The 22,324-nt window shown below is 47.5% G+C and overlaps 1 protein-coding gene across 2 annotated transcripts in view; it reads right to left on the reverse strand.

Moving 5' to 3' along the window:
* ATSUV3 (ATP-dependent RNA helicase) overlaps positions 1–22,324 on the reverse strand; it is a 201,247-nt gene that overhangs the window by 138,942 nt on the left and 39,981 nt on the right. For both annotated transcript variants that reach the window (XM_087370523.1, XM_087370514.1), the window contains exon 8: positions 8,560–8,728. In XM_087370523.1, coding sequence (XP_087226649.1) covers positions 8,560–8,728 — 169 coding nt within the window. The remainder of the gene's footprint in view (positions 1–8,559; positions 8,729–22,324) is intronic.

The raw sequence follows: 22,324 nt of genomic DNA on the forward strand, positions 1-22,324 counted from the left end.
TCTTCATATCTGAACAAAACATCCATATTTGATCCTTGTAACTTTTTGTCGACCTCTTCCATTAAGTGTAGAAATGAAACGAGGGTTTTTGAATGTGAAGGTAGGGCATGATTTTACCATTGCTAAAGGACTAAGGGAAAGCAACATGTTGAAAGAAAGAGAGGAATGAGTAGAAAATCCAACGTAATGCCATAGTCTGTTTGAATCAGTAGCAATGCCTTTTTACTCCGCTAAATCTTATAGCCTTCGGATAGGATCAAGACATTTTGGTGCAGGGAGGAAAATCCATACAAGATCCACGTCCTGTTCCTAGGAATCCATATTCAAATCTCATTCTTGATGCTTAGTGGAACATTAACTGTAATAAACAGCAGCTTGAACAGGACCTCTGTGTATTCTTTCTCTATCTAAAGTCCTCTCTGTAGAAGCATACGAAGTGAGTTGAAATTTTCTGATTGTGCAAAGTTTGCAGTGCAAATGACAGCTCAACTTAAGGAAAAGAAAAGCACTTTTGCCTGAACTAAGGAGCTGAAAGAAGATCTCAAATTATTAATCAGTTATTCCAAGTGCTTGACCCTAATGGACCTTTTATATTTGCAATTGATGCACATAATAGAGCTGTGGAAATCTCGAAAAAATTTTGAATTTTCCTTTATGAACATCTCATATGGTCTCTATCATTCCCTTGGACAGCAATGCAAAACCAACAACCAAATGTCATCAGTTTCTGATACACAACTTTTTCTAAACATAAACAGTAATCCATTGCTGATGGAATACTTGTAGGTTCTCTCTCCCTTTGCTCCACCTACTTGCAATACCAATGTTTCCAAAAGAAGTTCACATTGAGAGATTTCAAAGACATTCTTTATCCCATTGCATAAGGGTTAGTTGTAGCAAGCTATCCCTTTTCTCTAATAGTCTCTCCATTCATTTGTTCCTTAGCACCACAAAAGTCCCACCGTGATCGCTAGAAATGCTTAACCACTGATTTGCATTGGCAACTCTACTTTACTGCTTGCTACATGCAATAATGATGCAAATAAAGTAAGGTGCAATGGTGTGTGTGAGTGATGGTACTTTGGTTCAAGTCGTTGGAGATATCATAGCCAAAGAGTGTGGTGATGTGATGTGTTAGCAAACACGGGTTCCAGCAACTAATCGGTGCCTCCAAAGCTTTGCAACACCTGTGACTTCATGCAGCTCCCAGCCCTGGCTCTCCAAAACGGGCTTCCACGGCAGTCTTCAACGCTCCCACGCACAGCTGCGCATCACTCAGCAGAGCTAAGGGGAGGCAAGCTAAGGGGAGGCACCAAGGGAAGACGCTCTGAATTTCTGAGGGGAGACGTAAAAGGCTTGCTTAGGAGAGACGCTCCAAATTTCCGCTTTCTCGCAGTTACACCTGCCATCGTCGTCGCTCCATCGCTCTCTGCTTAGAATCTTTTTCACAAAGTCTTACTAAGGTCACCATTAATTGACACGTGGTAGATCAGATTTAACTAGGGTTAGTCAAGTAACTCCTTTCATCATGTTTCTAACATGGTATCAGAGCCAGGTTAGCCCTGCCATAGCCATAGCTGCCACGTCATCCTAGACATAACCCTAATTCGAAACCCTAAATCTGCTTCAGCCTCTTCTACAGCCTGCTGCCGCCTAGGGTTTCTGCACCACAGCTCTCCATTGTCTCTCCTCTTGCAGCCGCCTCTGTTATCATATCTTCTTGCCTGTTTTTCACTCTGTTTCACCTCCATTCCCTGCTGTTTTTGGACTGCCTTGCTAAGCTGCCTTGCAGCGTTCGGACCTGCGTGTGGAGTTTTCAAGGGCTTCAAGCCTTCGACTAGCTGCTGCAGCTATCTATACAACCACTTCAAGAAAAGAGTGATATATTCCGTTCAAAACAAATCATACAACAGGTGGGAGAGAAAGTACTCTATCCCTAGCCTCAACAATGTGGCAAAAGAGCCATGGAGGTGGTCTAAAATGCCACAACATCCCAAAAGGGGTCAAGTGAAAAAATAAAGAGCAGTCCCATGTCCTCATGAAGGATATAAGTCTCCCACAAGCTGCCAAAGAGGTGCCTGTACACCGCTCCCACTGACTCCTGAGAGTGAATATAATCTCTGCCCAAATGGAAGCGAGGGTGTCAGCCTCCGTGCATAAATGGTCCCCAAGGACAAAAGAACATCGCGAATACCATATCCGCCATAGGGTAATGCTGGAAATCACCTCCCAGGCTGACCCTTCAGCTGAAGTAGGCATGGAATCCTGAGCTGGTACCGGTACCAAAAGTAAATCCTGCGGCTCCATGATGCTGGCCTCCGTGGGACCCCGTCTCTGGTGACGCTACATGAAGAAACCGTGGTCCCCTGGCGATCACGGAAGGAGAGGGTATACTGTTGCTTTGTGGATTTCCGCAAAGCCTTTGACACAGTACCTCGAGCTCGTCTTATCACACGCCTACAGACACTGGGATTTGATCAAGAGATCATCTGGGTAGTCATGGCACTGTATGAGAGAGTCTCAGGCCGAGTTCATACAGGTGCAGGTTGGACAGATGAGATCCTGAGTACCATAGGGGTCAAACAGGGTTGTCCCTTATCACCGACCCTGTTTGGCCTCTACATCGATGAGCTTGAGACTTTCATGGGGACGTTCGGAGGGACCGGTTGCTCACTTGCCGGGATCATCATCAGGATTCTTCTTTATGCAGATGATGTGGTACTCTTGTCGTCCACACCCGAGGGGCTCCAGCGACACCTGGATGCACTGCAGGCTTTTTGTTTATCCCATGATTTGGAGGTCAACCTTGGCAAGACCAAGGTCGTGATCTTTAACACCTCTCGAGCAAACATGCAACGGAAACACTTTACTTTTACTTTGGGTGGGTCACCAGTTGAGATCGTATCCTCATACACTTACTTGGGGGTCATCTTCTCCGGCCCAATCTTCACGATGAGACCAACGATGCAGGCCAAACTGAGCAGGGGATACGCCTCACTGGCTCGGCTAGAGAGACAGTGCTTTCATTCCCACTTCCAAGACCCTCGGACCAAGGCTCTTCTCTTCGACTCCTTGGTCCGACCAGCCGGTATGTATGGTAGCCCTTGTTAGGGGCCTAACATGTCAGAGATAGAGTGGACACGGATGGAGCGCTTGCAGATCCTCATGCTCTCACGGATGATCCGGGGGAAACCGTCTGTACCACATCACATCATACAGGCCGAGTTTGGTGCTTCTCCACACTCCAGCTCGATGCAACCTTTCAGACCACGACATATCTACACCGGGTTAGATCATATGGGGACTGCACATCAGGGAGACAGAGGTTGCCGTGGTTGGCTCTCGATTCCTCCATGAGGTTGGCAGCAGAGGGAGACGAGCGATGCTGGTATGCACGGACTCACAAATGGTTTGTGAGACTAGGGTTCCACATCGATAGGATACCTCCTTTTCAGTATAGTTTAGATGCCCCTCCGGTACTCCCACCCACCATCCCGATTGGGCTACATACCAACCAGGTCATTCGAGAGGATCTCCTGCAGCTACACACCTTTAGGACCTGGTTGGAGCCGAGGGCAGAGATTACTGTCTTTGCATTTCGGAGGAGGGATTCATCACACCACCGGGGTACACTGAGCTTCATATGCCTCACTCACTACGGATCTCCATCGGACAGTTTCAGGTATCATCACACCGCCTCCGCATAGAGAGCGGCAGAGCAGAGGGGCTTCCTAGGGAGCATCGCTTATGCATACTGTGCGACTGTCAGGAGGTTGAGTCGGAGGAGCATTTTATTTTCAGGTGCCCAGTGTACTACGAGATCCGAGGTCGCTACCACTGCCTCTTCAAAGACGGCTCCGGGCTCCTTTCGAGATTCCTCGCCTACCCAGATTAGAGATGCCTCGCGGCCTTCATTCACGAGGGAATCCGACATAGAGAGCACTTACTCAGGCGACAGGGCTTGGTCACATCATCAGACACCTCTCAGAGCAGAATCACAGAGTTCTTCCCATTGAGTGACATTGATCGTCCAGTCTCTAGCCGCCGACGTGACAGAGACCCCAGCCCGCGACGATCGCAACACAACACACGAGACATCGAGGGGACACACATATCACTCTGGGGGACGTCTCGTCATTGTTTAGACCCGAGATACGTCCCACAGGAGTCACGGTGGCTCTAGTCTTGCGTCGAGCCTCGTCCAGGAGACCGAGATGCACGGCACCCCTTGACGAGCACCAGCGTCCCATCACCAGCTATGCACCAGCCAGGGGGACATGACATACGGAGGATTCCGCTCCGCTCCACCAGTCCTTTTCTTTTCATTGTTACATCCAAATGTATTTGATTCTGTATGATCAGACTTAGGATTCAGCACGGGTGATGATGCTCGTTTCAGTAGCTCCACCCTTACTGTGATTTGTATCCGGTTTTCTTTCAGTCTCATAGACCCATCGGTCTTCCGAAGACTCTAATAAAATTTCTTTCTTTCTTTCTCGCATTAGCTGACGGTGACTAGTTACTTCTCTCATCGGCGGTCTTTTCTCTCGCCTTGCTCCCATCACTGGCTAGCCTCCCGAGACCTTGTGTTCCATTGTTTGGCTCTATGATGACCTTTAGATTCCCCAGACGAGCTATGAGGACCTCCTAGCCTTGCCCTCAGCTAGCTTGAAACTAGTGGACTTGTGTCTAATTTCATGACTTCTAAGTGTTGCATGGACTTTGGGGCCGGTGCTTTTATGGGCTCCAAAGCCTAAATGGACTTCGGGCTCTCGATTTATCCAGCTCGATTACTATTTTCCTACAGCTTTGCTTCTTCACCGCTCCTCTGTGGCTCCACTGGCTTTATGGATGGTTTGTTTGCTTCAGCTCATAATTTGGGCTTGTGGACCCCAGTCTTCCAAGTCCTGGATACTCGCAAACTTGCAGCCCATGGTCATTCGGTACATGAAAACCCGCAGACTATGGTCAATTGGTACTCAAAGTCCTGAGCCATGGCCTTTTGGTTCATGATTAACGTTATATATATGTATTGAATGGTGGTCTCCTCCTACATCCTAGACTAACCCTCTGCATGAGAAAACAAACCCCAAAACTCCTCATGCAAGAGAGCTAGAAAAAATCCAAGGTTGAGGCTGAAAGTGCCATCTCATCCCCATGGAGGACTCCGAGAGCCACTCCACTCCCTAAGGAAAATAGTCGTCCTGGTAGAAGTTGCCCAAGAAGACCCCTGTATGCTCACCCAAATGGCCGTCAAGGTGTGTACAATAACTGTCCAAATACCAGCTGATGTGTGTGAAGGGTGGATTTGGGAACTATCCAAAGCCACTACGCATATGGATCTCTAAAAATGCCACACTAAATCAAGAAAATTACTTTATTAGTATGAATCAAAATTACTTTATCAAGTATGGATGAAAACCGCGAGAGCAAGCTCAAATGCAGGAGTACATCATGCAATGCATGAGGAAAAAACAGTTCAAAATGAGCTTTTAAAAAAACCAAGTCGGAGGCTGAAAATGCCATCTCAACCCTGAGGGAGACTCACAGAAGAAAGGAGATCCTCTCCTCCAAACTCTGAAAAAAGTAACTCTCCTGGCAGTGGCTGCTTTGGAGGATCCATGCATGCTCGCCCATATGGCCATCAAAGTGTGTACTCTGTCGGTCCAAATATTGACCATAGCCTGGGAAGGGTGAACCTGGATACCCTCCATCGCCTCTGTACACCTGGTTCTCCAAATATGCCAAGCTGCAATGCTAGCCAGAATCTCCCAAGACGTGTCTACTGAGGCATGAGTAGCTCTGAAAGGAGTGAAGGGAACATCCTGGAGGGAACAAGACTCCACTGAGTGTCGCCGTACAATGAGAGCTGGATTTGAATCATCTCTCTCGAAGAAAACCTAAGGGCCAATAAGAGATAACCAAGCCACTGAACCTCAGGTCATATAGAAAGGTGTTGTATGAAAGATACTGAAAATCCTAGCAACACCTTTCTAGATCGTCTTCGCCTGTTTGCACTCCCAAAGGCAATGTTGTACTGACTCAATTGCAATGTGACAACGAGGACAAGTAGGGTCAGCCCCGAACCTAGATCTCCACAAGTTCACTGCAATCCCTCCATGAATAGAAAGCCAAAAGAAAAGAGTGATCTTTCTATTCCTGAGGGATTTCCAGAGCCTACTCCAGAAGTTTTCCGCACAACTGCGAAAATCTGAAAACTATCCCAATGGGGTGCTCTGGAGAGCCTCCAACCTCTACTGCTGAGCTGAAACCTCTGAGCAGTTCTAACTGTATATCGAAAGAACCACCATATAGCCAGAGTCTCCAAGACCCCAGCGCAAAGAGAATAGGATCAGGGTCAAGATACCGCTGTGAGTCCTTGCCCCACTCCATGAAACCTGCAATCCTGACAAGCTGAAATGCAGCCTCCAAAAGAATATCATCAGAAGACCTGATAAGTCTACCTCCCGACTAAACATCAAAGACTAGGGTATCCTCATGTGCATCTTGCAGTGCGATAATCTGTAACAAAATGCATGTCCCTAAAAACACTCCCCACGAAGTGGACTCTGTGATCGGCATGTGATCTGTGTCAATCCACTCTAGCCGAATGGCTGCCTATATTTGCTCTATCCTGACTGCACTCCCTCTGAGGTGGCCAACTGCTATAAGTCTATAATCCTCTGGAAGACTCATAAAGGCCTGCCAAGCGCCTACTGTAGAAGCAGGTCCCCTCTCCCATCTAGACCACTGCATTTAATGTGACACTCCAAGTGGCCTGCCATGGTCATCCAAAATCGAGTCATTCCATATGGCTGGCTGCCTGTGAAGAAGAGGTGAGTGGAACTCTACAAAGAGTGTTTCTGAAGCAACCCCAAGCTTTTAAAAATAGCAGCCCTGAGAGGGGAAGGGGGAGATTTGAGATGGGCTGAAGTAAAGATCCATCTGCTGCTATCAATCCAATCTCTCCCATGAGAAGGGGTACAGGACTGAATGCTACGTGAGAAAAAATCTTTCCAGGGATCATGTCCAGGCATCAATCCACATACTACGAACTTGCAGAGCAAGGCCATACACTGCAAGTTTGGGTCAATAATATTGAGACCTCCTCCTCCTCCTATGGGGAGAATGAGGGTCTCCCAAGCCACCCTAGCTACAACATCTGAGGTGCCATCTAAACCGCTCCATAGGAAGTTCCTGATAGGTCTCATGAGCTGAGCTATACCACCTCTTAATCTGCACCAACATGAGCAAAAGAACCAAGTAGTGGCCAATAATACCCAGTTCACAACCACAACTCTGGATGCAAGGTCAAGTCTGGCTGAACTCTAAAAGATGAGTTTCCTCCTCATACTCTCCAACACGAGAGAGAACTGCTGATGCAGCTGTTTTTTACTGTGCTTGGTTCGAAAATTGCATGTACAACTTTCATATTTGTTTTCGGATTTCCGCAGTTGTGTAGAAAAACTTTTGGCGTAGGCTCTGGAAATCCCTCAGGAATAGAAAGATCACTCTTTTCTATTGGCTTTCTATTCAAGGAGGGATTGTAGTGAGCCTGTGGAGATCCAGGTTCGGGGCTGACCTACTTGTCCTCATTGTCACATTGCATTTGAGTCAGTACAGCATTGCCTTTGGGAGTGCAGACAAGCGAGGACGATCTGGAAAGGTGGTGCTAGGATTTTCAGTATCTTTCATACAACACCTTTCTATATGACCTGGGCAGTGGCTTGGTTATCTCTTACTGGCCCTCAGGTGTTTTTCGAAGGACATGATCCAAATCCAGCTCTCATTGTACGGCGACACTCACTAGAGTCTTGTTCCCTCTAGGATGTTCCCTTCACTCCTTTTAGAGCTTCTCATGCCTTGGTAGACACGTCTTGGGAGATTCTGGCTAACATTGCAGCTTGGCATATTTGGAGAGCCAGGTGTACAGAGGCGATGGAGGGTAGCCAAGTTCACCCTTCCCGGGCTATGGCCAGTATGTGGACCGACACAGTATACACTCTGATGGCCATATGGGTGAGCATGCAGGGATCCTCCAGAGCAGCTACTACCACGAGAGTTACTTTTTTCAGAGTTTGGCGAGGATCTCCTTTCTTCTCTAAGTCTCCCTCAGGGTTGAGGTGGCATTTTCAGCCTCCGTCTGTTTAGTAGCTCATTTTGAGCTGTTTTTTTACTCATGCATTGCATTATGTACTCCCACATTTGAGCTTCCTCTCGCAGTTTTCATTCATACTTAATGAAGTAATTTTCTTGGAAAATAAAATAAAATTGCATGTACAACTTTCATATTTGCACTTCTCGATGTCAAAGTGAGAGGATTCTAAATTCTAATAAATCCATCTACTCCACTTCTGCAAGCTTTAGGGTTTTATCCCAATCTCCTGCCATAATTTCTCGATCGATGGCCTTTTAAATCTACTCTTTATGTAGGTATTCCTACAGCTTTAACTCGTCAGTATGCGCACAATGGTTGGATAAATTCATGACCAAACACAATCAGCTTACCTCTCGATTGACTACAAGACATCTCCTGTAATGAAAAGCAATGAAGCCAACCTGCAATTTGTTTGATTTCTGTTGTGCTCAAAGGCCGAAAGCTCAAGCCATCAAACTTCGTCATTGTTGAGAAGATGATACGGCGTATGTTAAGATTCAAGCCCATTCCAATGGCATCACTTGCTACCAGCACATCAAAGCCACTAGATGCCCTATTAAATTGCACAGCCTACAGCCACAAATAGCATGAGAGAAAAAATTAATACTGTTTATGTGACCAGAGACACTATCCATACCGTCCTGAAATCGTCGAGACTTTCACTTATCCAGTTGACACAAAAGAAACAAAAACTAATTCAAGGATTGATACATACTCATCGATGATATTTCAATGTGTCTACAATACAGCCACATTATTCTGTGGCACGAGAATAATTTTAATCAAGCCTACAATACCTTAATTATGTACATCAAGGGGAAATTGCTTGAATGAGGCATCCATAGACAATGAATGTGGTGACTTGTACTGCCATCTCATTTCAAAATCTGGAAAAGTGAAGTTGGCTATAAACCATAGATATGATGTAACTCCAAATCTGTGAGAAAATCTTAGGAGTCCCAATTTCAGCATGGCTTTGATAACCAACCCAAATCCTTTAGCAGGTAATATAAGATATGTCACAATGATCCTTCCCAAAAGAGAAAAGCTATGTCCTAGGTCAAGATCTGACTAGGCGTCCTGTGCTCAGGGCTCAGATGTGTTTCTTATATACATAGAACATCATGGTGAAGCAATTATACAATCACTAGAGTTTGAACTGAGAGTGAACCCCACAAAGGCTCCTCCACAAGTCACAGTTGTGGGACACTGCAACTAGTTAGAGATCCTTCTTCATTTAACTCTGAAGTGGCCCAGAAACAATGATCTGCACATTCAAGCTCAAGCCAAATCTTTGACCAATTATGCTTTTCCTAATCTTCAAGGCCATATCCCTGTTTGAAAAACTCTCCCCTATGCAAAATGAGCCGATTTTGCAGGAAAGTAACTCCCATTAAGCATAACTGAAATATAGAATTTCAGAATTAAATCCCGTGAATTCCTCATACAAAATCATTCAAATAAGATTTCAGGCTTTCATCGCCAGTCCAGAGAGTGAAAATCCCAAGAAGGCTCTGGGCCCACCTGAGCAAAGGATACGCCTCTCTTGCCCGACTGGAAAGAGAGTGCTTCCACTCACACTTTCAGGTTCCCCGACCAAGGTTCTCCTCTTCGGTTCCTTGGTCCGACCAGCAGGCATGTATGGCAGCCCTTGTTGGGAGCCAAATCTCTCAGATATAAAGTGGACTCGCGTGGGGCGATCACAGGTTCTCTTGCTATCACGGATGGTCCGTAGTAAGCCATTGGTTCCTCATCAGATCATTCAGAATTGAGTTCGGGGCATCTCCATTGCTGTTAGGACTCGCAGGCATGTATGGCAGCCCTTGTTGGGAGCCAAATCTCTCAGATATAAAGTGGACTCGCGTGGGGCGATCACAGGTTCTCTTGCTATCACAGATGGTCCGTAGTAATCCATTGGTTCCTCATCAGATCATTCAGAACTGAGTTCGGGGCATCTCCATTGCTGTTAGATGTGGCATGTTAGACAATCACGTACCAAACTTCTCTCATATCCAGATGAGAGGTGTCTCACCGCTTTCATTCATGAGGCAGTTTGACATAGAGAGCGTCTCATCAGATCACATAGACATGAACGGGGGCCTTTATCAGACTCATCTCAGAGTGTGATCACAAAGCTCTTTCAGCCAGAGCATCCTTACCCTTGACCACAGATAGCAGGCGAGGCAGAGACCCTGAGACCGAGACGCGGCACATTCGACAGAGGACAAATGCACAGACCACACTAGCTGACATCTCATCCATGTTCAAACGTCGGGGCACGATCGACAGGGATCACTATAGCGCTTGTCAGACATAGAGCCGTCACCAAGAGGTCACAATAGACTACACCCACAGATAGTAGACAATGATCCATCATGAGCTTCATGCATGTACAGCCTTGCCCGTCATCGAGTCTACTTTGACATCTCATGCCGTGTGTGTGTTGTATTGTATTGAGTTGGGCTATCTTTGCTAGGATGATGATAATGTTAGTGAGCACTAGACTATGTTGATATTGATGATGATGACATCAACTATGTTCTACATAGTTTTCTAGCATGGGTTAGGATGCTCATTTAGTAGCATCACCCTTTTTGCTCATTGTATCTGGTTTTCTATCGGTCTCATAGACCCATTGATCTTTAGTAGACTTTAATAAACTTTCTTTCTTTCTTTCTTTCTTTCTTTCTTTCTTTCTTTCTTTCTTCAAGGGAATCCAACCCTCGTGGTGACCCTTGGTCTGGCAAGAGGGGCTCTCATGTCAGCAACTTCGACTCCCCAAGCCATTAAGGTTCTTTTTTCTCCAGCAAACAAGTAGCAGGTCAAGAATGCAGTCCAGTCACATTAGGACAGAGCAGTCGTTGGCATGATCGTTGAACTCAAGTGTGTGATTGGATCTAGGTGAGTTTGGCACTAGAAGGTGACCACATCTGAGAGGTTACCATCTATTGGAGAGGCATTTTTCTTTTGTAATTGATATTCCTTGCGGAGCAGAGCCCCGTCTTTCTCACCCTCAACTTGTGTACTTCATCCCCTGGTATCATTAGTTTACAGTCGAGGACGTTGACAAGGCACATCACATGCCTCACTTCCCAGTGACGGTTGATTTCACAGGGCTCCCTACCAAGAGAGTTTTTGCCCAAGTTGCAAGAAGTACGGACCCATCCCCCCTTCTATTAGACGGGCTTTTGGCATAGTTTTGGAGCCCCATCGGTGGTTGTGGCAAATGACGGAGTGCCTCGTCTCAAGCTAATTGTAGAGAGCTTACAGATTCCCTTTGCAAGGAGATTCTCCTTGAGACTTTGGATGCAGGGGAGTTCTTTCAGAGGACTAAGGTCTCTGGTGGACATAGGTCGGGGGGGTCCATTGGGGTGATTGGCTTCTCCACCAATTCATGTTAGAGCTTCAACTTCACCTCTACAAGAGAGAAGTGGGCCTCGGTTTTATTATAATCTCATGATGAGGGATCAGATGTTCCACATTCCTCTGATGTATGGTTGCATGGATGAGGATTATTCCCCTTCCAAACCCCCTACGAAGTCACAAAAATCCACGCTTGTTGTGCAGGCCCCCATCTATAGGTGGGCCTTGTTCTCCACTTCCCCCTCCTCCCTATGAGTTCACTATTAATGGTCCACAGGATACAGAGAGCCCGGAGACCAGGCCCCCCACCGCAGCGTGAGACGACCAGACAAAAAGAAAGAAACAAAGAAAGAAAGAAAGTCTATTAACATCCACTAGAGACCAAAAGGTCTATGGGACAGCAAGAAACCCTCTAGTACATCTGCTTTAGGGAGGGCACATGGCAGCTCCCAAGGAGTGCAAAAAGCAACCCCCATTATTTAGAGTACCTACATGATAGTCTGGAAGAGTAAACAGCCATACATCAATTTAAGACTGAGAGTCTTTCCGTTTTGATTTGAACTCTCTGATTAGTGCTACACCTTCATGGTAAACTGCCCATTTTCCATCCTTTCTGACAGCCCTGACTTTAGCTAATTCAGTTGCCATAATCTTAAGTTGAGCTTGTGTAAGCTTCTCTGCTATCCACACTTTGGTGCCCTTCAACTTGTAAGATTGTCGAAGAAGCTTGAGCCGCATATCTTTTGACTTCAAAGTAAGGATTGCATGACCTCTATAGTGCAAAATAGAAGCTGGCCTGAAGTCATCATCATCCACCCATTCAATGTTGGGCAAGCTTGCTTTGATCTTTGTCAATATTTCACTATATGTGTCCTCCTCTTTGTACCAATCTTCTAGGAATCCACCTATTCTAATCTTCAAAGCATTATCACATCTAGCTTCATATTCTTTAATCTCTGCTTGAATATCAGAGTTACATGCTTTGGTGTCCACTTCCACAATCATTTCTTTCTTAGCAGTTTGTACTTCAGTGAGAACAAGATCTTTGACTGTAGAGACCATCTGCGGGGTTGGGGGGGAATCCTTACAAGATTTTACAGCCTCATCAATTACTGCCTGCTTACCAAGCCCTTCCAAAATGTGAAGTCGATGCTTTACTTCTACCAGTTACAATCGTAGCTCTCTCACTACCTATTGCAGATAAGAAATCTGATCCTGTTGCCCAAGGATGGGTCGTTTTGAGCCTTCTTGTTGACAATTCCGTGCATATGGAGAGGGTGTCATGGCTGCAACTGTAGAGTACCAAGTCCTGATGGATGTTGAAGGAGTTGAGGGAGTTGAGGGGGACTTGGAGGAGAGGGTAGACCAGTCCATAGTTGGCTGTCTGTTGAACCCCCTAGCTTAACCTAACCCCCAGGTTGGGTTGGGAGTTTCGCCCAACTCGAGGTTAGGGTTAGTTAGCTACTTCTAAAGGGTACGGGGGGAAAGGTACGAATGGAGAGGTACGGGCTGCTGCTGACGGACTGTACAGTACTGGCTACCTGCTGACGGGCTGTACAAGCGGGGGGGAGGTACGGACGACGGAGGTACAGAGGTTTGGAGGTACTACGAAAGTACGGACGATGTGCAGAGGTACGCACGGAGAGAGAGAGAGAGAGAGAGAGAGAGAGAGAGAGGCTAGCGGGACGGGCTATGGCACGAGGAGCTAGCGGGAGAGGCTAGAGAGAGAGAGAGAGAGAGAGAGAGAGAGAGAGAGAGAGAGAGAAGAAAGAAAGAAATTTTATTAGAGTCTTCGGAAGACCGATGGGTCTATGAGACTGAAAGAAAACCTGATACAAACCACAGTAAGGGTGGAGCTACTAAACGAGCATCATCACCCATGCTGAGTCCTAAGTCTCACGATCAATATCACTCGATGGGAAGAACTCTGTGATCCTGCTCAGAGAGAGAGAGAGAGAGAGAGAGAGAGAGAGAGAGAGATTTTTCCAGCTCACAGGAGAGCCACCATGGCACCTAAATAGGTCATCTGAGTCATTATTTGACATTGATTGAGTACAGCTATTGGTCACTACTTCTAGATTTGGAGTTTACTTGTTTTTTTGTACCTCTGATTTTAGGATAGTACCAGCAAAGGGTCTTAGTGTGCCCTTTGCCGCAGCCCTTTGTGGCTTGTATGAGTATGTGTCACTTTTGATTATGTACTTTGTTTCATAGGCCCGCAAGGCCTCTCAAAGATGTTAATACACCTTTCTTTCTTTGTTTCTTTCTTTGCAGAGGTCACCGAGGAGAGCTTAGAGGGTGTACAGGGAGCCCTAACGACATACTCTTTGGCCTCGAGGGCTAGGATCAACTGGACCAAATCAATTGGTTTTCTCACCATGATTCAGGAGGTCCAGGAGATCCAGAAGTGGGGGTAGCTCTTGGCTTCCGTTGGATTCCGAGGTGACACATAACACAATATCTAGGTTACTGGGTTGGCATTGACCTTTAAGCAGAGCAGCAGATTGCCGAAGTATTGGAGTGTGTAGTACAAGCTTATGTATTGGAGCTGGCCAAACTCTCTTTAATAGGTAGGGTCCTCCTAGTCAACCAAGTCCTTTTGGCAATAGCATGGTACATAGCATCATGCTGGTGCTTTCAGAGGGGGTGAATGGGACAGCTCAGGCACCTAGTGCGCAAGTTCTTGGGGTGAGATCGGATGCGACTAGGAACTCTAGAGCCAGGGTTGGTTTGTAGATGGTGATTCTTCCACAGTCATAGGGAGGGCTTGGCATTATTGGCTTAGAGATGCAGAGTAGAGCTCTTTTGGTACCAGGTCTCACCCCAGGCTCAGAGCCCTTGAAGCTCTTACTCCAATGAGGGCTTCTTAGGAACACGCCACGTGGTGGGGACAATGGCAACAATCTTATTGATGGCTCTTCTCAGGCGAAGGGTTCCCCACTAATGCAGTTCGTAGGGTTTAGGAGCGTTTGTCCACCAGACTCATTCTAACCAGCCCATCGTGTTCGGGTGAATTTGAGAGGCATTCACTCATTTGGCCCCCAGAGGTGTGGGATTAGGAGGGTCATATGCTGTGGCAGTGTACACACATTGGTCATATGCAGAGCCTTCGCAGGGTTTAGCAGTGTTTGTCCGGCGGACTCATTCTGACCAGCCCTTCGTGTTCGGGGGAATTTGAGAGGCATCCACTCATTTGGCACCTGGAGATGCGGGGTTAGGAGGGTCATACACTGTGGCAATGGACACACATTGGTTGCGCACATTGGGACAGTGACCCAACTAGGTCCTATGGGATGTGAAGACGCCTTCCCGAGGAGATTGAGGCACAAGAGAAGGCACTTTTTTATCCGAGGGGGGCAGGCACACAGATGACGGGGATTGAGGTAGCTATCCTTGAGACTTTCTCGGAGGGACTGCTCGCCCTTTGGCCCCTAGTTCTCAAGGACCAGTTTGCCTCTTAGGATTCAGTTTCTGTGGCAGTCCTTGGCTTCTTTTGGCACAAACTTTAGAGAGAAGGGCCTTCAAGCCTAGAGACGCCGAGAGACTTGGAAGCAGACGGGGTTCAAGAGTCGCTTGAGTGGCAGAGGGTTGTAGTGGTAGGCCGCTCAAGCAAGAACTGGATCATTCATCCAGTTCCATTTTTGGCAAGGCAGGAGGGGGCGAGGTGGCACCTTTGGTTATGGGAGGACCGGCCTCTTAAGGGAGGTCCAATGGGATCTAGAGGAGTGGTTTTGGCTAGCACAAGTAGAACCCTCGGTCATGATTGAGGAGGCCCCTTCTTCTCTTACATCACTCGGATTGGACGCCGTTTTCAGTTGGAGGCAACTGTTTGGACCCCTTCACGCGAGAGACAATGGGTTGAGAGCAGTAGATACATTTTTGGGTCTCGACTATGTGAGAAACTGGTGATGCCGCCAAAGATTGGCCATTCTACTCTTGGACTTTGAGAAAGCTTACGAGAGAGTAGACTGGGATTTTTTAGAGGGTACTCTATCTCGCTTTGGTTTTTCAGATGCATGGATTAGATGAGTATTCTCTCTCTACAGATCAGCCCATAGCCAGTTGCTCATTGGGGAGGTAAGAGGGGACAGGTTTCAAATTTCCAGATCCGTCTGTCAGGGATGTCCTCTTGCCCCGTTTCTTTTTCTGTTTGTGGCGGAAGCTATGACTATCTACATTAGATCTCAAGCTGATATGTATGGGCTGAGGCTTCCTATCCGCCGGGAAGAAGAGCTCCTGGATAGTGAATTGGCAGATGACACGGCTGTTTTTTTGGATGCCTCCCCCAGGACACTCACTTCCTTCCGGACAGCCTTGGATTTGTTTTGCACGGCTGCAGGTGCACACATTAATTGGCATAAATCCAGTGGTTTTTGGATTTGCGAGGATGACACCCCGGATTGGGGTAATGATATTGGTTTCACTTGGGTACAGAGGGGCGTCTCCGTCAGATATTTGGGCTGCCAGGTTCGGGTGGGCATATCTCCTTCACAACAGTTTGCTCCGGTGTTGGAAAGCATCAGAAAAAAGCTCCTTTTCTGGAGCTCAGCCAAACTTGACTTGGCCTCCAGGGTGGTGGTGGTTAACCAGGTTCTTCTAGCCACAGCATGGTTTGTATGCTCTTGTTGGTGCCACTCTAGGGATTGTATCACTCAGCTTAAGAGGCCTGTACGAAACTTTTTATGGAGTGCTCTAGATGGCACAACTGATGTTATAGCCAGGGTGGCTGGGGAGACCTTGATTCTTCCTACAAGAGAAGGGGGTTTGAATATCATCGACCCAGATCTACAGTGCAGAGCTTTACTCTGCAAGTTCGTTGTGAGAGGGCTTATGCCAGGGCAAGAGCCTTGGAAGGATTTTTTTTATCAGATGCATATAGTCTCGCACGCCCACTTCAGGAGAGGATTGGACACACAGTACTAGATGGGTTTTCACCACAGCCCACCTCAGGTCTCCCTCTTCCCCTCTTATGGTTGCTATCCTAAAAGCATGGGCCAGCTTCAGGAGTACTCTTCGCAGGATTCCCCCATCCACCCGTGAAGAGATTGAAAGGCAACCTATCATGTGGAATGATAGGATTTTGGATGAGCTTGGCAGACCACTTGGAGCTTCTCCTTACATGCAGTGGCCAAGATGGGAGAGGGGCCCTGCATCTACAGTGGGAGCATGGAAAGCCTTCAGGAAGCTTCTTGCAGACCAACAGGCACAGATGGTTCTTAATCTCAGAGGGAGTGCAGGGAGAGTCCAACAAATTGATGCAGCCTTGCCCTTGGATTGGGTGGACACAAATGACATGCCTATTACTTGCTCCACCTAGATGGGGGCATTTTCCAAATTGGAAGTTCCTTTACAGGGGATTGCTTTTCTTGACCCACATGAGGATGCCTTAGTATTTGATGTTTCTTCGGGGGGCAGGCTGTCCAGATCCACAGACGATATCTTGTTGGACGTACCGTTTCAGCCAGTCAGGATAGTGGGCTTCATGGAGCATGGCTCTCTTTCACAGTGGTACTTGGATCCCGACCCGCTTCTCCTCGCCCTTGGCTCATGGAGGCTGTGGCTCTATGGAGGTGTCCCAATTAAGTTTTTGCAGTGGGACCCTGGGGAATGGGAATGGATAGATGAAGGGCACCGAGAGAAGGGCATCCCCTTCTTTCATTACACGGTCAGTAATGCCAGGAAATTCCAGCTCAGCTGTGGGGGTTGGAGGCCCACCAGAGCTCATCATTGGGAGAACTTTCAGATTCCTCCTGACTTGCAAAAAAATTTTTGGCAAAGACTCTGGAAATCCCACCGGAACAGAAAAATCACTCTCTTCTTTTGGCTTTCTATTCATGGTGGGATAGCAGTAAACCATTGGAGGTCCAAGTTCGGAGCTGACCCTTCTTGCCCTCGCTGCCTTTCCGCTTTGGAGACAATACAGCACTGCCTATGGGATTGCAGACAGGCGAGAATCATATGGAAGGGGATTGCAAGACTTTTCAGCACTTTTGTTCGCCTACCTTTCTATATGACCTGGGGATCAGTGGCTTGGCTTACTCTTTCAGGGCCCCAGGTATTTTTTGAGAGACTTGATTCCTCTTGGGCTCTTCACATCCGACGACACCTTGTGGAGTCGTGCTCTCTAGAGGATGTTCCGGCCACTCTTTTCAGGGCTGCTCACTCCTCGGTCGACTCTCCATGGGAGATCCTAGCTAGCATTGCAGCATGGCACATTTGGAGAGCCAGATGCACCGAGGCTTTGGAGGGTTCTCAGGTTCACCCTTCTTAGATCTTGGCCAGTACCTGGGGACAGATACGATACACACTCCGATGGCCATTTGGGCGACCATGCAGGGATCATCTCGAGCAGCCTCCTCCAGGAGAGTTACTTTTCTCAGAGATTGGAGAGACTCTCCCTTCTTTGCTGGGACGTCTACAGGGTTGAGATGGCATTTTCAGCCTCAGCCTTGGTTTCTTTCTACCTCATTCCTCTGAGGGGTTTTTTATTACATGCTTAGCATGGTGTATTTCTGCACAAAGCTTGCTCTAGCGGGTTTCTTTCTTACTTAATAGAAGTCTCTTTTTTGGAAAAAAAAAGAAACTGGTGATGCTAAGAAAGCATCTGCTCTTGGTCTCACGTGCACTGGACCTCCAATGCTACCATGTCTGGCCCGATGTGCGGTCGCCTCAAGGCGTTCTTGTGCTATTAGAGGCTTGGAACGGTCTAATTTCATTCCATCCTCCTTTGTCTTCTTTTCCTGACCGCACAAGAGATGATTTTGCCTAAGGAGATGATCCTGCTCCTGGAATGCTCGCATGAGAGCGGACTGGTCCATGATGGAAGGCTGGTAGGCCCATCAATTGCTGCAACAATGACTACTAGAGGGGGAAAAAAATTCCTCCCCAACCTTGCCCCGTAAGGTGTAAACACGTACGGATGAAGACGGGAGCCAGCACGATGCAAGGGAGGGAGAGGCTAATGGAGTATGGTACTCCTGCTAGTCTGGAGTATGGGCAAACTACGGTCTAGTCTCAGGCCACTGAAGATATCCTATTGTTTTTGGATGGTAGCACATGGAGGCTTTGGCCTTGGTTGGAGCAGATGCGTGCGGATGGCAAATGCCACTACTGCCCCAGCTGCGTAGAGGATTTCAATGGGTACTTTTTGGATTGTTGCCAGCACGCGGAGGATGCAGAGGGACTTTACAGGATTCATGGGTAGCCGGTTCCCAGGATAGAGGCATATGATGCGGTTCCCCCCTCCAAGCGGCGTTTGCTTGCAGTCGTTCGCAAAAGGATAGTGTTTGGGAGATGGTAGCCAACATTATTGCCTAGAACATTTGGGTGGCCCATTGCAGCTTGGTGATGGGAGGCCAGCAGGTCATTATTCTCGTTGCCATTTGGGCAGGACATTATCTATACGCTCTGAGCCATTTGGGAGTGCAGGACTCTAGGATCAAGAGCGACCACCGGAAAGCCAGAGTGTTTCTGCAAGGCTTAGCCTGCAGGCATTTTCTTTACTTTTACCAGGCGAGCCATTCGCTGGATGAATAGACCCCCACCCTGGCTGTTAGCCCTGTTCCATAGATTCTCTAGGCAATGAGCTGAGTTCTCCGGGAACAGGCTGGTTTCTTTATGACAGCCATTTTTTTCTTTGTACTTACCATTATTACCTTCTTTCAGAAGATGATTTATATGGTCTTTTTCCAGCATTAATTGAAAGTTCTTTTCTCTGGGGGGGGAAAAAGGGAGAGCGGCGATGGGAAGAGAGGATGTATGGTTAAAACATATTCGTGGTGAGGGAAGAGGTATGTGGGGGAGAACAAATCTATATCACAAGTAAATGTACAATGTGTGCTGCGCATGTTCTAAATAGATGCCCCACAAAGATTTAAAGACCGTCATATCTTTTCAGATATGGTATGCTAGAAAATCCTAAGTGGACTACTTTAGGGTATTTTGATTTTTAGCCTATGCACATATGCCTCAGCAGATTAGAGGCAAACCGGATGATATGCTTTCAAGTGCATTTTTGTTGGCTATAATAATGAGAGTAAAGGCAGTAGCCTCTGCAATCCTTTAACACAAAGGAGTTTTGTTAGTAGAGAAGTGGTTTTACTGAAAACTGAGACAGTCCATGACTGAGTTTGAAAAATAGCTGCAGATAGTTTCACATGATGTGTTTAATGGTCGCTCCCATTGATGTTGGATAGTAGCTCAAAAAGCCAGTTGAAAATCAACAAATGTAGCATAACAGCATCTCTGGTCACCTCCTGTTGAAAGAGCCATAAAGGAGGACAACGCTAGCCATGGTAGCCTGCTGCGCCCAGAAGTGTAATCCCGATAGTCCCTGACTCGGTACAGATACGTGATGACCTGAAATGCAGCATCTAGATGTAATGGGGATGACCCAAACTCAGCCTGAATGATCTGGTGAGGAACGAATGGCTTACCACGAATCATCCGTGATAGCATGAGAACCTGTAGCCGCTCCACACGAGGCCACTCTATATCCGACAAATCTGACCCCCAACAAGGGCTGCCATATACCCCCGCTGGGCAGACCAAGGAGTCAAAAAGCAGCCCCTTGGTCCATGGATCCTGAAAGTGTGAAAGCACTACCTCTCTAGTCTGTCCAATGAAGCATATCCTCTGCCCAAGTGGGCCTGCATCGCGAGTCTCATAGTGAAGATGGGTCCAGAGAAGACAACCCCAAGTTACGTGTATGATGAAACTATCTCAATAGGTGACCCATCAAATGTAAACTGCACCTGCCGCATGACCGCTCGAAATGTGTTGAGAGAAACGATCAGCAACTCAAACAACCACCGAAAGGAGACGTCGATGACATCAACCCACTGCAACCATAGGGTTTGCAAATCAATAGCATGGTTGTATAGAACCATAACCTCAGCTCAAAGTGGTTTTGGCCTTCCGGGGTCGGCCTCACAGAACTAGTGGACGAGGTGCCCTTATTTTCTTATACCACCCGGGTTGGCAGGAGGCTCCAGATGGACACTTCGACGTGGACCCCTTCGAGGGAGACGCATTGGGTGGCCCACAGGGTGCCCTAGGAGGTCCGTTCCAGGTTTTGGACTCGCTTTTGGTCCAGTTTGCGGCCAATGAAGATCTCCTACTTCTTCTGGCTAGCCGCCCACGGAGGCTTGCCCATAGGCCCATGGTTGGAGTAGATGCGGGTGGAGGGGCAGTGTCACTACTACTCTGCTGGAGTTCTGGAGACGATCCCCCACTACCTTTGGAGCTATCGCAGCGCAATTAGGATTTTTTTTTTTTTGCAAAAAGAGACTTCTATTAAGTATTCAAGAAAAACCGTTAGAGCAAGCTCCATACGGGATACATCATGCAATGCACGAAAAGCTCAAGAGCCAAAAAGAAAGGATTGAGGCTGATAGTGCCACTCAATCCGGTAGAAACCTCCGAGAGAAAGGGAGGACCTCTCCAAACTCGAAGAAATATAGTCCTTCTAGAAGAGGCTGCCCGTGAAGGGCCCTGCATGCTAGCCCATATGGCTATCAAAGTGTGAACCGTGTCGAACCAAATACTCATGAACACCTGTAATGGGTGTATCTGGGTGCCATCAAAGGCCTCAGTACATCTGGCTCTCCAAATGTGCCAAGAGGAAATGCTAGCCAAAATCTCCCAAGAGGTGTCCACAGAAACATGAGAAGCTCTGAAGGGAGTAAGTGGTACATCCTGTAGAGAGCAAGGCTCTATCACCTGCCGGCGGACCGAGAGTGCCCAAGAAGAAGGCTCACCCTCATAAAACACCTGGGGCCCGGTAAGAGATAACCATGCGACCGAGCCCCAAGTCATGAAGAAAGGGGAAGTGTGAAAGATCCTGAGTATCCGAGCAACCCCTTTCCAAACAGTCCTCGCCTAACTGCAGTCCCAAAGGCAATGTCGCACTGACTCCTCTGCAGAATGGCATCGAGGACAAGTGGGATCAGCCCCAAATCGTGATCTCCACAGGTTCACTGCAATCCCTCCATGAATAGAAAGCCAAAAGAAAAGAGTGATCTTTCTATTTCTGAGGGATTTCCAGAGCCTCCTCCAGAAATTTCTACGCAAGTCTTCGGTGATGAAGAAGCTTTCCCAATGGGGGGTTCTAGAGGGAATCCAACCCCTACTGTTCAGCTGAAACCTCCTAGCATTACCAACCGTGAAACAAAAGAAGGGAATCCCCCTCTCTCGGTGCCCATGATCTATCCATTCCCACTCTCCTGGGTCCCACTGCAAGCACCCGATAGGTGCGCCTCCATATAACCACAACCTCCAGGATCCCAAGGCCAAGAGCAGAGGGTCGGGGTCTAAGTACCACTGCAAGCCCCCTCCAAGGTCCACAAAACCAGCAATCCTGACAGGCTGAAAGGCAACCTCAAGAAGAATGCCATCCTTGGATGTAGAAAGTAAACCTCCATCCCCAACATCAAAGACCAGTGCGTCTTCCCCGAGACCTCGGAGAGCGATCACCTGTAAAGGAACCGATGTCCTCGAAAAAGCCCCCATCCAAGTGGTGGAAGTAATAGGCAGCTCAACTGTCCATTCCACCGGGATGGCTGCATCTATCTGCTGAATCCTACGTGCTACCCCTCTGAGGTGACTCACGGACTGCAGTCTCTGATCCACAGGTAGCCTGATAAAAGATTTCCAAGTGCCTACTGTGTAGGCGGGGCCTCTCTCCCATTTAGACCACTGCATGTAATGGGAAGTGCCCAGTGGTCTGGCATGCTCGTCAAGAATACTATCATTCCAAATGATCGGCTGCCTATCAATCTCTTCGACGGTAGAAGGTGGAATCCT

The sequence above is a fragment of the Dipteris shenzhenensis genome, chromosome 3 (assembly GCF_047967505.1).
Source record: "Dipteris shenzhenensis isolate YYH24624 ecotype China chromosome 3, Dip_SZ_1.0, whole genome shotgun sequence".
NCBI classification, from domain to species: Eukaryota; Viridiplantae; Streptophyta; class Polypodiopsida; order Gleicheniales; family Dipteridaceae; genus Dipteris; species Dipteris shenzhenensis.